This window comes from Scardinius erythrophthalmus (genome assembly GCF_964197995.2).
Source record: "Scardinius erythrophthalmus genome assembly, chromosome: 10".
Lineage (NCBI taxonomy): Eukaryota > Metazoa > Chordata > Actinopteri > Cypriniformes > Leuciscidae > Scardinius > Scardinius erythrophthalmus.
Window position 1 is genome coordinate 5850076 of NC_138230.1, and position 12674 is coordinate 5862749.

General features: G+C 36.8%; 2 protein-coding genes across 2 annotated transcripts in view; both read left to right on the top strand.

The window, feature by feature from the left end:
* LOC308697125 (uncharacterized protein) overlaps positions 1–12627 on the top strand; it is a 450215-nt gene extending 437588 nt beyond the window's left edge. The window contains exons 22-27 of the mRNA XM_081376238.1: positions 564–737; positions 1081–1254; positions 1855–2028; positions 7645–7818; positions 8046–8279; positions 11565–12627. Of these exons, the coding sequence (XP_081232364.1) occupies positions 564–737; positions 1081–1254; positions 1855–2028; positions 7645–7818; positions 8046–8279; positions 11565–11571 (937 nt within the window). The 3' untranslated portion in view covers positions 11572–12627. The remainder of the gene's footprint in view (positions 1–563; positions 738–1080; positions 1255–1854; positions 2029–7644; positions 7819–8045; positions 8280–11564) is intronic.
* Positions 1–12674, top strand: part of LOC308697154 (uncharacterized protein) — a 190591-nt gene that overhangs the window by 126364 nt on the left and 51553 nt on the right. The window lies entirely within an intron of this gene.

Below are 12674 nucleotides of genomic sequence, written 5' to 3' on the forward strand. Positions count from 1 at the left end.
TATTAACAGGTTAACTAGTTTACAAAAAGTCATACTTGTAACAGGACAATTGCATATTTTCCACAACAATAGTTATAAGCATTGTAACGAATGAAACTGTGTATTTACATGCATCACATTATTGTGCGGTGTGCCTTTTAAGAGACTGATCACGTCAGTCATGATGTGCGCTATCGTGATGACATTGTCAAGTTGTGAGTTTTCTTTAGATGATAACCACAGTAGATGCTGAGAGTGCTCTACCTTCTTGTTATACTTTTGTTTATTAATTTATTTTGTGACGCTAAGAAAGAGTAATCTCTCATGTATGGGAGGATCACCTTGGCTGTGTACCTGCCATTAAATGTGCATAATACAGCCTTTCCGCCTTTAAGCTCTTTCTTCCATCAATTTCACGAGAGTTATCCTGGTCAAAGCGTTACAATGAATTGATGATGTTAAGAGGTGACAACTGCTTTCATATACAAATCTGTTGAGGAGAAAGGAGAAATTTGTATGTATCATATCATTTATATCAGTTTTTTCTGAACTGAGAGACTGAAGAGTGTCATTGTTCTCTACAGGTTGAGGGATTGTGGTGTTACAGATGAAGGTTGTGCTGCTCTGACTTCAGCTCTGAGATCAAACCCCTCACACCTGAGAGAACTGAGTCTTACATTGAATATAGTAGGATATTCTGGAGTCAAGCTGCTTTCTGATCTACTGCAGGATCCTCACTGTAAATTGGAGATACTCAAGTAAGATTTTATAAAATGTCCCAACATAGTCCTCTATTTTAATGATCAATAATGATTGCCATAAAAAAAAAAAATCTACTGTGAAATTACTAGTGGGAATGTTGCTTTTATTTTCATTAAATTCTTTCCATTGTGTATTGCATTATTTTACAATATTAGTGATAGATTAAACATGACTAGATGATGTAAAGATGTGACAGCCATGTTCATATGAGATATGTTGATGATTTTTGGGTACTTCCCTAAAAAATGAATTAATGCTCTGTTTCTTTTTATGAAGTTCTGTTTATCTGAGCTGTAGATCCTGAACTGAGTGACTGAAGAGTGTCATTGTTCTCTACAGGTTGAGGTGTTGTGGTGTTACAGATGAAGGTTGTGCTGCCCTAACTTCAGCTCTGAGATCAAACCCCTCACACCTGAGAGAACTGGATCTAACTGAGAATAAAGTAAAAGATTCTGGAGTCAAGCAGCTTTCTGATCTACTGCAGGATCCTCACTGTAAACTGGAGATACTGGGGTAAGATTTTGTAAAAGTCTCAACGTCGTCTAGTTCTTTTCTGTGGTGAATAATGAATGATATACAAAAATAATATATACAAAAAAGGTTTACCATTCTGTTACTGAAAAGGATGTTTAATCTTCAGTAGATTATTTCTATTAAAGCTTTTGAGGTCATTTTACTTTTGATAGTGTTTTATGGTGAGTTTTTCTAGAACGATTTAACCTTGTTTTGATTATTCTCAGTTTAGGTAAAGTATGTAAAATCTGTCCTAAATCATAAGCATCTGAATTTTCATTCTTACAATCCATAGGTCAGAAGACTTCTTTGTGGTCTGTTCAGTTTTTTAGAAATCAAAGACATTTGGGAGGCGAGCTCCTTAGTTTCAATTAAATATAGTTTCATTATTTACAGGGTAACTAGTTTACAAAAAGGCATACTTGTAAAAGGACAATTGCATATTTTCCACAACAATAGTTTTAAGCATGATTGGATGATGTGAAGAGGTGACAACTGCTTTCATATACAAATCTGTTGAGGAGAAATTCATATATACATTATAATTTATATCAGTGTTTCCTGAACTGAGAGACTGAAGAGTGTCATTGTTCTCCACAGGTTGATGGATTGTGGTGTTACAGATGAAGGTTGTGCTGCTCTGACTTCAGCTCTGAGATCAAACCCCTCACACCTGAGAGAACTGAATCTGTCATTGAATAAAGTAGGAGATTCTGGAGTCAAGCAGCTTTCTGATCTACTGCAGGATCCTCACTGTAAACTGGAGATACTGTGGTAATATTTTATAAAATGTCCCAACATAGTCCTCTATTTTAATGGTAAATAATGATAGCCATTGTAACAAGTTACAGTTTAAAATATATATTTATAATTAATTTTAAACGGATTATAATTAATTATAAATATTTTCATTATTTTTAGAATTGACTGTAGCAGAATTAATAGTACAATTATTTAATCAGCTCATCCAGTGAACAGAAAGCATAATCAATTTATTAATTCTAGGAAATATATTATCTTCCTGGTCAAGAAAGAATAACCATTTCCAACTAAAGTAAATAAAGTTCTAGTAGGGTAATAGCATAGGTATCGCTAGATCAAGATATTTAAGTGACTTCAATATGTGGCAAACACAGATACAATAAAACATGGATATAATGGTTTAATAAACGAAACTACAGTAGGCTACACACAATTAAACTAAGCAAAGATTGAATACCGAATCAAAGAAAGTAAAGAAAAGTGAAGAAAGAGAGAGAGAAGAAAAGAGAAGAGCAAGATTACAATCAGTTAACTCTTCGGAGTCTTGGGCTATTTTGGCCGTTTTTGAGTACTTTTTATTTTTTTTTATTTTGCGACATAAACAAATGTTTACCATACCAATGTTTGGTATTGTTTTTTTCAGCACAACATCACCTATATGAACAGACAATTATTTTTTCACTTTTATGCACTGTATCAACATACTGGACCCAAAATCACACAAAAAACACAAAATCCGAATAGAAAAATTATAGTTTTTTTACTACAAAAAACACAAACATGCTTAATGAAGCATTTTAAAAGGTTTAAAATATAAACACAAGTTGTAAATGTCAACATATACAGGTAAAATTCAGATATAATCAAGCTATATACAAAAAAAAAATGATTTACAAAAAAAAAGCGAGTGTAGCTATAGGCTTTTTTTTTCTCTTTTTAGCTTTGCCGCTTTTTAAAAGTTTATGCACACAATTATACAGAGAGCTATATTTAAGGCCTTGCATTCACAGAGTATGAGGGTTCCCAATTAGTGCAAATACAACATAAAAAAGGTCAAATTGAGATAAAATCTAACTATATACAGCAAAAAGCAGGTGTGGCAATAGGCGTTTTTTTCTTTTCTTTTTTGCTTAGAAACTCTACAAAACACTTCATGTACAATTACACAGACAGCTACATTACAGGGCTTTCCTTCCTTGAGTAAGAGGGGTTCCTAAAAAGTGGAAATATACTATACAAAAGGTAAAATGAACACAAAATCAAACTATATATACAACTATTTACAACGAATATCAGGTGAGTTTTTTATTTTATTTTATCTGTGCCACTCCTCAAAACAGTTTCTGTCAACAATGAGACCAAAGACATTCGCTTCATTTTCCTTCCACAAAAAACCACCTAAACTACCTAAACTATCTACACTACTCCTAAACTACTCTCAAAATCTATTCAAACTTTTCCAAAAACTAGCAATAATATCTCTCTCTCTCTCTTTCTATATATATGTCTCTCTGTCTACTCCGTCAATCTCCCGACTCCCGCGGGCGCCTTTCAATTTCACTTCTTTGCTCAGTTGGCTCCTCCTCCACTCCCTAAAATGTGCAGCCTGAAGAGCAGAGTCAGCAGATTCACACATTTTTCTCTGTTTTGTTTTATGACAAAAATCGACGAAGTTTTGTCGCATCCCATCTTGCGTTCCTTTACGAACGCGTCAATATTTTCAAAAAAAAATTATATAAAGTTTAAATGATCATATCTCCGTTTTTACTTGGTCTATCAACACAAAACAAAAAGTAAAATAGAGTTTCAAGCCAGCACTTTCGACAGAAGTGGACAGCAGCGCTCAACGTGACTTTGTTTTTATGCTTCGACGTCTTAAACTGGTCATGTGATTTGATCACGCCGGCGTGATCGGCGACTCGGAAGAGTTAACCACAACCTACGAGAAACATCAGAGAATCAGGGTCACCTTAAAGGGGCACAATAACTTAGAAACGCATCTAATGGCTGCGAACAGGTACTTGCATTGACTTTGGTTGCTGAACAAGTCCAGATGCAGGAAATTCTTGAGATTCTTGATGATTTCACCAGGAGTGCGCTGAAGCGTTTGTTTGGGTTCTTGGGGTGGTCCACATTGAATCCAAAGTTAACTTAAAGATGAAGTTGCCGGAAGAAGACAGGAGGATGTTGTCTAAAAGAGATTGAGCAAAGATCTGAACTAATCAGATACTCTTTAAGGTCCTATCAGTTCACACTCAATTGGTGGGGTGACCAATCTAAGATGATCTGGAGAAAGTTTTTGTTCCATCTTATCTCCATTTGCATGTTCATGTTGCCGTGGAGAATTTGTGCAGTCTTTACACAAAAGTATGGTACAAATATTTATGATGCAATTTATCAAAACATGTTGTACACCATTGATTATAAAGGGGATTGTTTTAATATTAAGAAAGAGGGGATTTGAAGACATTAAGGCTCAATCCCAATTCACCCCTTGCCCCCACCCCTTGGCCCTACCCCTCCGTTTTGCGCGTTCCTGTGAAGGGGAGGGTTGTCTCGATTCTTTTTTGGTTGGAGGGGTAGGGGTAGGGGGAAGTGCCAGATAGCCCTTGAAACGAAGATTTTTCGGGACCACACTTCAAACGAAGTGGTATGAGAAATGTACCTGCATACACTGGCTACAGAGGCAACATGACTGCCAATAATCATTTTCTTTATGTCACATTCAATCTTGTGTTCATATTTACGGTCATGTTCTTCAAAGAAATGGTTGCAAAAAAAATCGCTTAAGTTCGTTAACAATATGACGTGTGTAAAAAGCAAAAGTTTGAAGTGAAGTGGACACGCGAATGAGGCGAATTCGCGTCCACCGCGCCGCGCTAAACGCCTCATTCGAGCCGCAAGACCTCCAGACGCACGAAAACGCGTCTTAACATTGAAATCACTCGAGCAAGATGCTCTATTTGCATTTGGTGTGAATGCAGCATTAGGCGTCAACGATATCGTCATCTCCGTTTTCTGCGAACTACAGAAGAAAAATGCTAAAAAATAGCCTATATAAAAAATATAGGGTATAAAATAGAATTGGTATTGGGCCTAAAGCAGTGATGCATCATCTTTGGATATCAACATTGGAAGTTACTCTAACATAATTAAAGAATCATAACTAGGCTAATAAAACATAAAGACATGCATAAAACACAGGAGAAATACTAAAAACATTTGGGAAAAGTTTGTGGGTAAGAATGGAGTAAATGTCCTTTGTGTATTGGAGTTTGTCTCTATAGTCTTTAATAGTCTTTAACCAAATGGCTAGTGTCTCCTGTGTTGTCTTTGAGGCTTGTAGACACAGTCTCTTGCTGAGATCGTTCAGTGGAGCTGAGGTGATAACGGCCTTTGAAGAGAACTGGTTTTAGGGACGATGACAACAGGGGAGAGGGGGAAGGTTTTCTGATGTCTAGGTCATTTTGATTAAGGCCAATCGTTACACCATACAAACAAATTTACACCAAAATTTTTTTAAATCTACTGTGAATTAAAATTCATTTTCATTAGATTCTTTCCAATGTGTTTTACATTATTTTACAATATTAATGATAGATTAAATATAGTAGGAGATTCTGGAGTCAAGCAGCTTTCTGATCTACTGCAGGATCCTCACTGTAAACTGGAGATACTCAAGTAAGATTTTATAAAATGTCCCAACATAGTCCTCTATTTTAATGATCAATAATGATTGCCATACAAAAAAATATATATATATACAGTGAGGAAAATAAGTATTTGAACACCCTGCTATTTTGCAAGTTCTCCCACTTGGAAATCATGAAGGGGTCTGAAATTGTCATCGTAGGTGCATGTCCACAGTGAGAGACATAAGAAATCACAATATATGATTTTTTAACTATTTATTTGTATGATACAGCTGCAAATAAGTATTTGAAGACTTGTCTATCAGCTATAATTCTGACCCTCAAAGACCTGTTAGTCTGCCTTTAAAATGTCCACCTCCACTCCATTTATTATCCTAAATTAGATGCACCTGTTTGAGGTCGTTAGCTGCATAAAGACACCTGTCCACCCCATACAATCAGTAAGAATCCAACTACTAACATGGCCAAGACCAAAGAGCTGTCCAAAGACACTAGAGACAAAATTGTATACCTCCACAAGGCTGGAAAGGGCTACGGGGAAATTGCCAAGCAGCTTGGTGAAAAAAGGTCCACTGTTGGAGCAATCATTAGAAAATGGAAGAAGCTAAACATGACTGTCAATTTCCCTCGGACTGGGGCTCCATGTAAGATCTCACCTCGTGGGGTCTCAATGATCCTAAGAAAGGTGAGAAAGTAGCCCAGAACTACACGGGAGGAGCTGGTCAATGACCTGAAAAGAGCTGGGACCACCATTTCCAAGGTTACTGTTGGTAATACACTAAGACGTCATGGTTTGAAATCATGCATGGCACGGAAGGTTCCCCTGCTTAAACCAGCACATGTCAAGGCCCGTCTTAAGTTTGCCAATGACCATTTGGATGATCCAGAGGAGTCATGGGAGAAAGTCATGTGGTCAGATGAGACCAAAATAGAACTTTTTGGTCATAATTCCACTAAACGTGTTTGGAGGAAGAAGAATGATGAGTACCATCCCAAGAACACCATCCCTACTGTGAAGCATGGGGGTGGTAGCATCATGCTTTGGGGGTGTTTTTCTGCACATGGGACAGGGCGGCTGCACTGTATTAAGGAGAGGATGACCAGGGCCATGTATTGCGAGATTTTGGGGAACAACCTCCTTCCCTCAGTTAGAGCATTGAAGATGGGTCGAGGCTGGGTCTTCCAACATGACAATGACCCGAAGCACACAGCCAGGATAACCAAGAAGTGTCTCTGTAAGAAGCATATCAAGGTTCTGGCGTGGCCTAGCCAGTCTCCAGACCTAAACCCAATAGAGAATCTTTGGAGGGAGCTCAAACTCCGTGTTTCTCAGCGACAGCCCAGAAACCTGACTGATCTAGAGAAGATCTGTGTGGAGGAGTGGGCCAAAATCCCTCCTGCAGTGTGTGCAAACCTGGTGAAAAACTACAGGAAACGTTTGACCTCTGTAATTGCAAACAAAGGCTACTGTACCAAATATTAACATTGATTTTCTCAGGTGTTCAAATACTTATTTGCAGCTGTATCATACAAATAAATAGTTAAAAAATCATACATTGTGATTTCTGGATTTTTTTTTTTTTTTTGATTATGTCTCTCACAGTGGACATGCACATACGATGACAATTTCAGACCCCTCCATGATTTCTAAGTGGGAGAACTTGCAAAATAGCAGGGTGTTCAAATATTTATTTTCCTCACTGTATCTACTGTGAAATTTCTAGTGGGAATGTTGCTTTTATTTTCATTATATTCTTTCCATTGTGTCTTGCATTATTTTACAATATTAGTGATAGATTAAACATGACTGGATGATGTAAAGATATGACAACCATGTTCATGTACAGATATGTTGATGATTTCTGGGTACTTGCCTAAAAAACGAGTTAATGCTCATTTTCTAGTTATGAAGTTCTGTTTATCTGAGCTGTAGATCCTGAACTGAGAGACTGAAGAGTGTCATTGTTCTCTACAGGTTGTGGGATTGTGGTTTTACAGGTGAAGGTTGTGCTGCTTTGACTTCAGCTCTGAGATCAAACCCCTCACACCTGAGAAAACTGAGTCTGACATGGAATAAAGTTGGAGATTCTGGAGTCAAGCAGCTTTCTGATCTACTGCAGGATCCTCACTGTAAACTGGAGATACTGGGGTAAGATTGTATACAATGTCCCAACATAGTCCTCTATTTTAATGCTACAGTAAATAATGATTGCCATACAAAAAAAAATCTAATGAGAAATTACTAATGGGAATGTTGCTTTTAGTTTCAAACACATTCTTCCCAATGTGTCTTACATCATTTTACAGTATTAAAAGGATACTTCACCGCTGGTGATCCTGAACTGAGAGACTGAAGAGTGTCATTGTTCTCTACAGGTTGAGGGATTGTGGTGTTACAGGTGAAGGTTGTGCTGCTCTGGCTTCAGCTCTGAGATCAAACCCCTCACACCTGAGAGAACTGGATCTGACATGGAATAAAGTAGGAGATTCAGGAGTCAAGCAGATTTCTGATCTACTGCAGGATCCTCAATGTAATAAACTAAGAGACTCAGATGTGAAGCTGCTCTCTGATCTGAAGGAGGATCCACATTATAAACTGGAGACGCTTTGGTGAGTAGTGATGATTAAAACTGTTCATATTTTAATTGAAAGTTAATTAAGTGTCTTCTTATTTTACTTTCCTTGTGATGGTGAATTACACACTTTATTAGGGCTGGGCAAAAAAAAACTATTTTTTGATTAATCGTTTTTTAAAATGTGGTCGATTCAAAATCGATTCTCAAACGCCAAGAATCGATTTTTTTCCATCTTTATTTATCTATTACCCAAGAATTAGTTTTCCTCCACTGTTCATATAGGCTTGCAAACTCAATTTTATAGCTAATGCTGTGAGATTTTATGTTAGTTTTATCTATAAAATAACCTCAATTAGTGCTGCACGTTTAATCATATCACAATCGCGATGTCAAGCCTATACGCAATTAGGCTATATGACGCAAAATGCTGCGATTTTGTATGAAATAAACAAATTTGGGCTTTTAACGCAATGCAGCATCTGTTATTTTTTTGTCATCCTTTGGCTAGTGTTATATGATCCCGCTCTTATTCATGCAAATGCTTTCATTCATACGCGACAAGACAAAATAGATCTCGCTGCCTGTGAATGTCCTGACTGTGACACAGAAAAACTTGCGATGATATCGTGCGTGCGCACAAGACAGCCCAGAATAGAGTTATCATAATTAATGCAGCACAGACTGTTTGATAACTTTATTCAATTTATGTATATGGCCTAGCTGTTAGACAGGAAGGGCACAGATCAAAATTTTATGCAATGTTTTTATATGGGTTTATGTGAGGATTGTTAACCTGTTTGATCAAGACATGCGACTGTTCTGACTTGTCCAATTTTCAGCATCAATTTTTCATCTTGCATCAAAATCCTGTCTATTCATTGTATGCATTTGAAATATAGAGTTGGGTTCTGTTTTAATGTACCCAAGTGTACCTAAAAAGAGTTTAATATACAGGTTTGTGGCTCTTAATTTCTTTTTATTAATTAAACACTTGAAAACTTATATTCACTTTTCACTTTTAGGATTTGTATTAAATATTCATTGAGTCGAATCGAAATCTAATTCAGAATCGAAATCGAAAAATCGAATCGAGAATCGAAATCGAAAATCGAATCGAGAATCGAAATCGAATCGATTTGAGAGCTTGCGAATCGAAATCGAATCGAATTGTAACATCTGAATCGATACCCAGCCCTACACTTTATATATGTTTAAAAAGAGTGATTCATGTTTTTTTTTATAATAGTTTATAGCAACAATTAAATATTTTCAAGTTTTTTTTATTTCAAAAATTAAATATTTTGCTTTAATTATTATCTTTTTATTGCTAAATTATGAATTTTGAGAGAATGTCAATTGCAATAAAAGATAATGGTAAATACGCTAGTTTCTTTATCATAAATAAAACTGACCCAGTGACAGAAAGAGGACAGTCATACATGATTATAGATAAGGGTCAAGGGTCATCATTTATGGTGACTTAGAAGAAAAATCCAAATCTGAATGTTTAGATAGAAAGAACTAACTAGATCTTTCTATGTGAGGTTTATCTGTCAAATTAACTATATTAATGGTTGTCTCAATTCTATTATCTCTGTTCTATTCTATTACTTATAGCAACTCGCATAACTTTTACCTCTTTAATTTGTGCTAATCTATTATTGTAATATTTTGTTCATGACTCTCTATTAACTCTTTCCCCGCCATTGATGGACATTTCCAGCTTTCCATTGTAACACTTCAAATTAAAGACAAAATGAAACACAAAAAATAAGGGGGAACCACATCCAAGTATATTCGCCAAACAACAGTTCAAAACAAATGCATACCATTTTTTTTTTTAAATGAGAAATACAATCACATATCATAGTATTGTAATCTCTCACTTAATCATCCAAGTAATTTCTTCTAGTTTATCATCCAGGTGGATTTTGCACATTAGTGGTGGTTGAGTAGAACCCCCCCCCCCCCCCAACCCCCCTTTTCCATGTAAAGCGCTTTGAGTACCTAGAAAAGCGCTATATAATTGTAACAAATTATTATTATTAAAGTGGATAATTCAATAATTCACTTATTTGACTGTCTGGGCCCTAACTTGCACCCAGCGCAATTGACTTTGTATACCGACGCATGTATCATTCCTATTTTGCACCCGCGCACAGCAGACTTTTCCCTCCACAGACGCACGTCAGTAAACTAGTGAATCAACTTGCGCTCCCGGGGGCGGTGCAGCGAAAAGAGGAGGCGTGTTCCAGCGCAAATGTTCCCTGATGCTATTTTGCAGGTTTAGAAAAACAATTCCACCACTGACCAGGAAAACCTAGTCTAAAGTCAGTGGCGCGTTGCGCATGTTATTCATATGCTATTTTAAGGCCGCATGCTTGGCCATAATCAATATAGCATGTGCACAACGCGCATACACTTGGATTTTCTCATCTACACAGAAGCAGCAGTTTTCATTTTTGCAAATCATACATTATTACAAGGAAAAATTTTATGGTAAATGGACTGCATTTATATAACGCTTTCACAGACCTATGGCCACCAAAGCGCTTTACATAGCCTCACATTCACCCATTCACTCACTCATTCATACACCGACGGTGGTGTCAGCCATGCAAGGCGCTATCCAGCTCGTCAGGAGCAGCTGGGGTTAGGTGTCTTGCTCATGGACACCTCGACACTTGGTCAGGTGGAACCGGGGACCTTCCACCAACCTTCCGGTTTGTAGACAACCTACATGAACCACTGAGCCACTGCCGCCCATTATATTACATAACACACTATTATAAATATTATATATCTATAAAAATATAAATAATATTATAAAACACACAAGGGAAATCATTTTTGTGTCCATGAAGATGTGAAAAAATAGACATAAATCTAGCTTACACATTTACCCAAATTATTATACGCCTGTTTAACCGAAGCTAATTTGGATGTGTTTCTCCATCCCCAATATCACTTCTCTGTGTTTTATGGCCCTGACGAGAACATCGGTCTTTTCAGCTGTGAACCGCTCCTGGTGTGCGTCTGGCAAATCTGCCGTTATAATAGCAATCCGCCATGGAACAAGCGCGCCTGCTCTTAAAGGGAATGTGAGATGACGCTCTGATTGGTTTATTTCACGTTATGCCCAAACCACACCTATGAATAATGAAGCTACTTCAGACCAACACATTTTAGATTTGCGTCGGGCGCAAGAGTCATTTATCCCGCCGGTATAATAGCAACAACCCACAAAGTTACTTGCGTTTCGCGCTTGATACTTGTGTTTCAGATTGATAAAATAGGGCCCTCTGTGTTTAACTTACAGGTTCTAGATGTTAGTCTGACCTTCTCTGGATCAGCTGATGGAGAATAAAGAGCCTCTACAGACACAATCACATTCAACAGAATCAACAGACTCAAACCCACAGTGATCATCACACACACATGTGTGTAACTTACAGAACGATCCAATCCTTCATCCAAAGTCAAACAAGGAAACCTTCAACCAGATGAAACTGGATATATATTCTGAATGTTCAGATCTAATCTGACCTCTGACCTGTAATGCCTGAATCATAATCATACACTGTTCGTTCGTTGGTCAGAGGAGAACTAAGCTACGAAGTCTGGTTTCTGCCAAGGTTTTCTTCTCCGTTCTGTCACTGATGGAGTTTGAGTTCCTGCCACTGTCGCCTCTGGCTTGCTTAGTTGGAGACACTTAATATTCAACAATATTATTGATCCACATTGACGACATTATATGAGAACTGAACTGAGCTGGACGATGACATCACTGTTTTCTCCAGAGTGGCTGTATTGAAAAATGAACTAAAGTATTAACCTTTTTACAACAGAAATGAATCAACACTGAACTTACGCTGGACTATGACAGTATTTTCTTCTAGATCTGTTGTACAGCAGGAACAAACTTTGTTGCATTATTTTCCTGTTATCACGGTAAAGCTGCTCTGAAAATATCTGTATTGTAAAAAGCGCTTTATAAATAAAGGTTTGATTTGACTTCATTTCTACAGAAGTGACATTTATACTGCAAACGCTCTACTACATCTCCATATAATATATTTATTTAATGACTTAATGTGAGTAATTCAGCCCACTAAACATATTCATATGCCTTTGATTATAGTAACATTCACAATTAAATCATCTATTGTCTTTCATTTCTTTTTTTTAAAAGCAATGATGAATCGCCACTTTTAAATGTTAAATGAAAATCTATTTTTTAAATTTGAATTCATAATCTATGGACACCTTTCAGTAAAAAAATGGTTAATCATGTTTTCATTTTCATTTAGAGTTGCAGATTATACATTCCATATGCTGTCTTTAATCTATTGCCAATCCACATTAAATCTTCTATATGAATGATTAACTGTATTCTATTATAAGTCGATTCAGCAGTCAGAGATGAAAC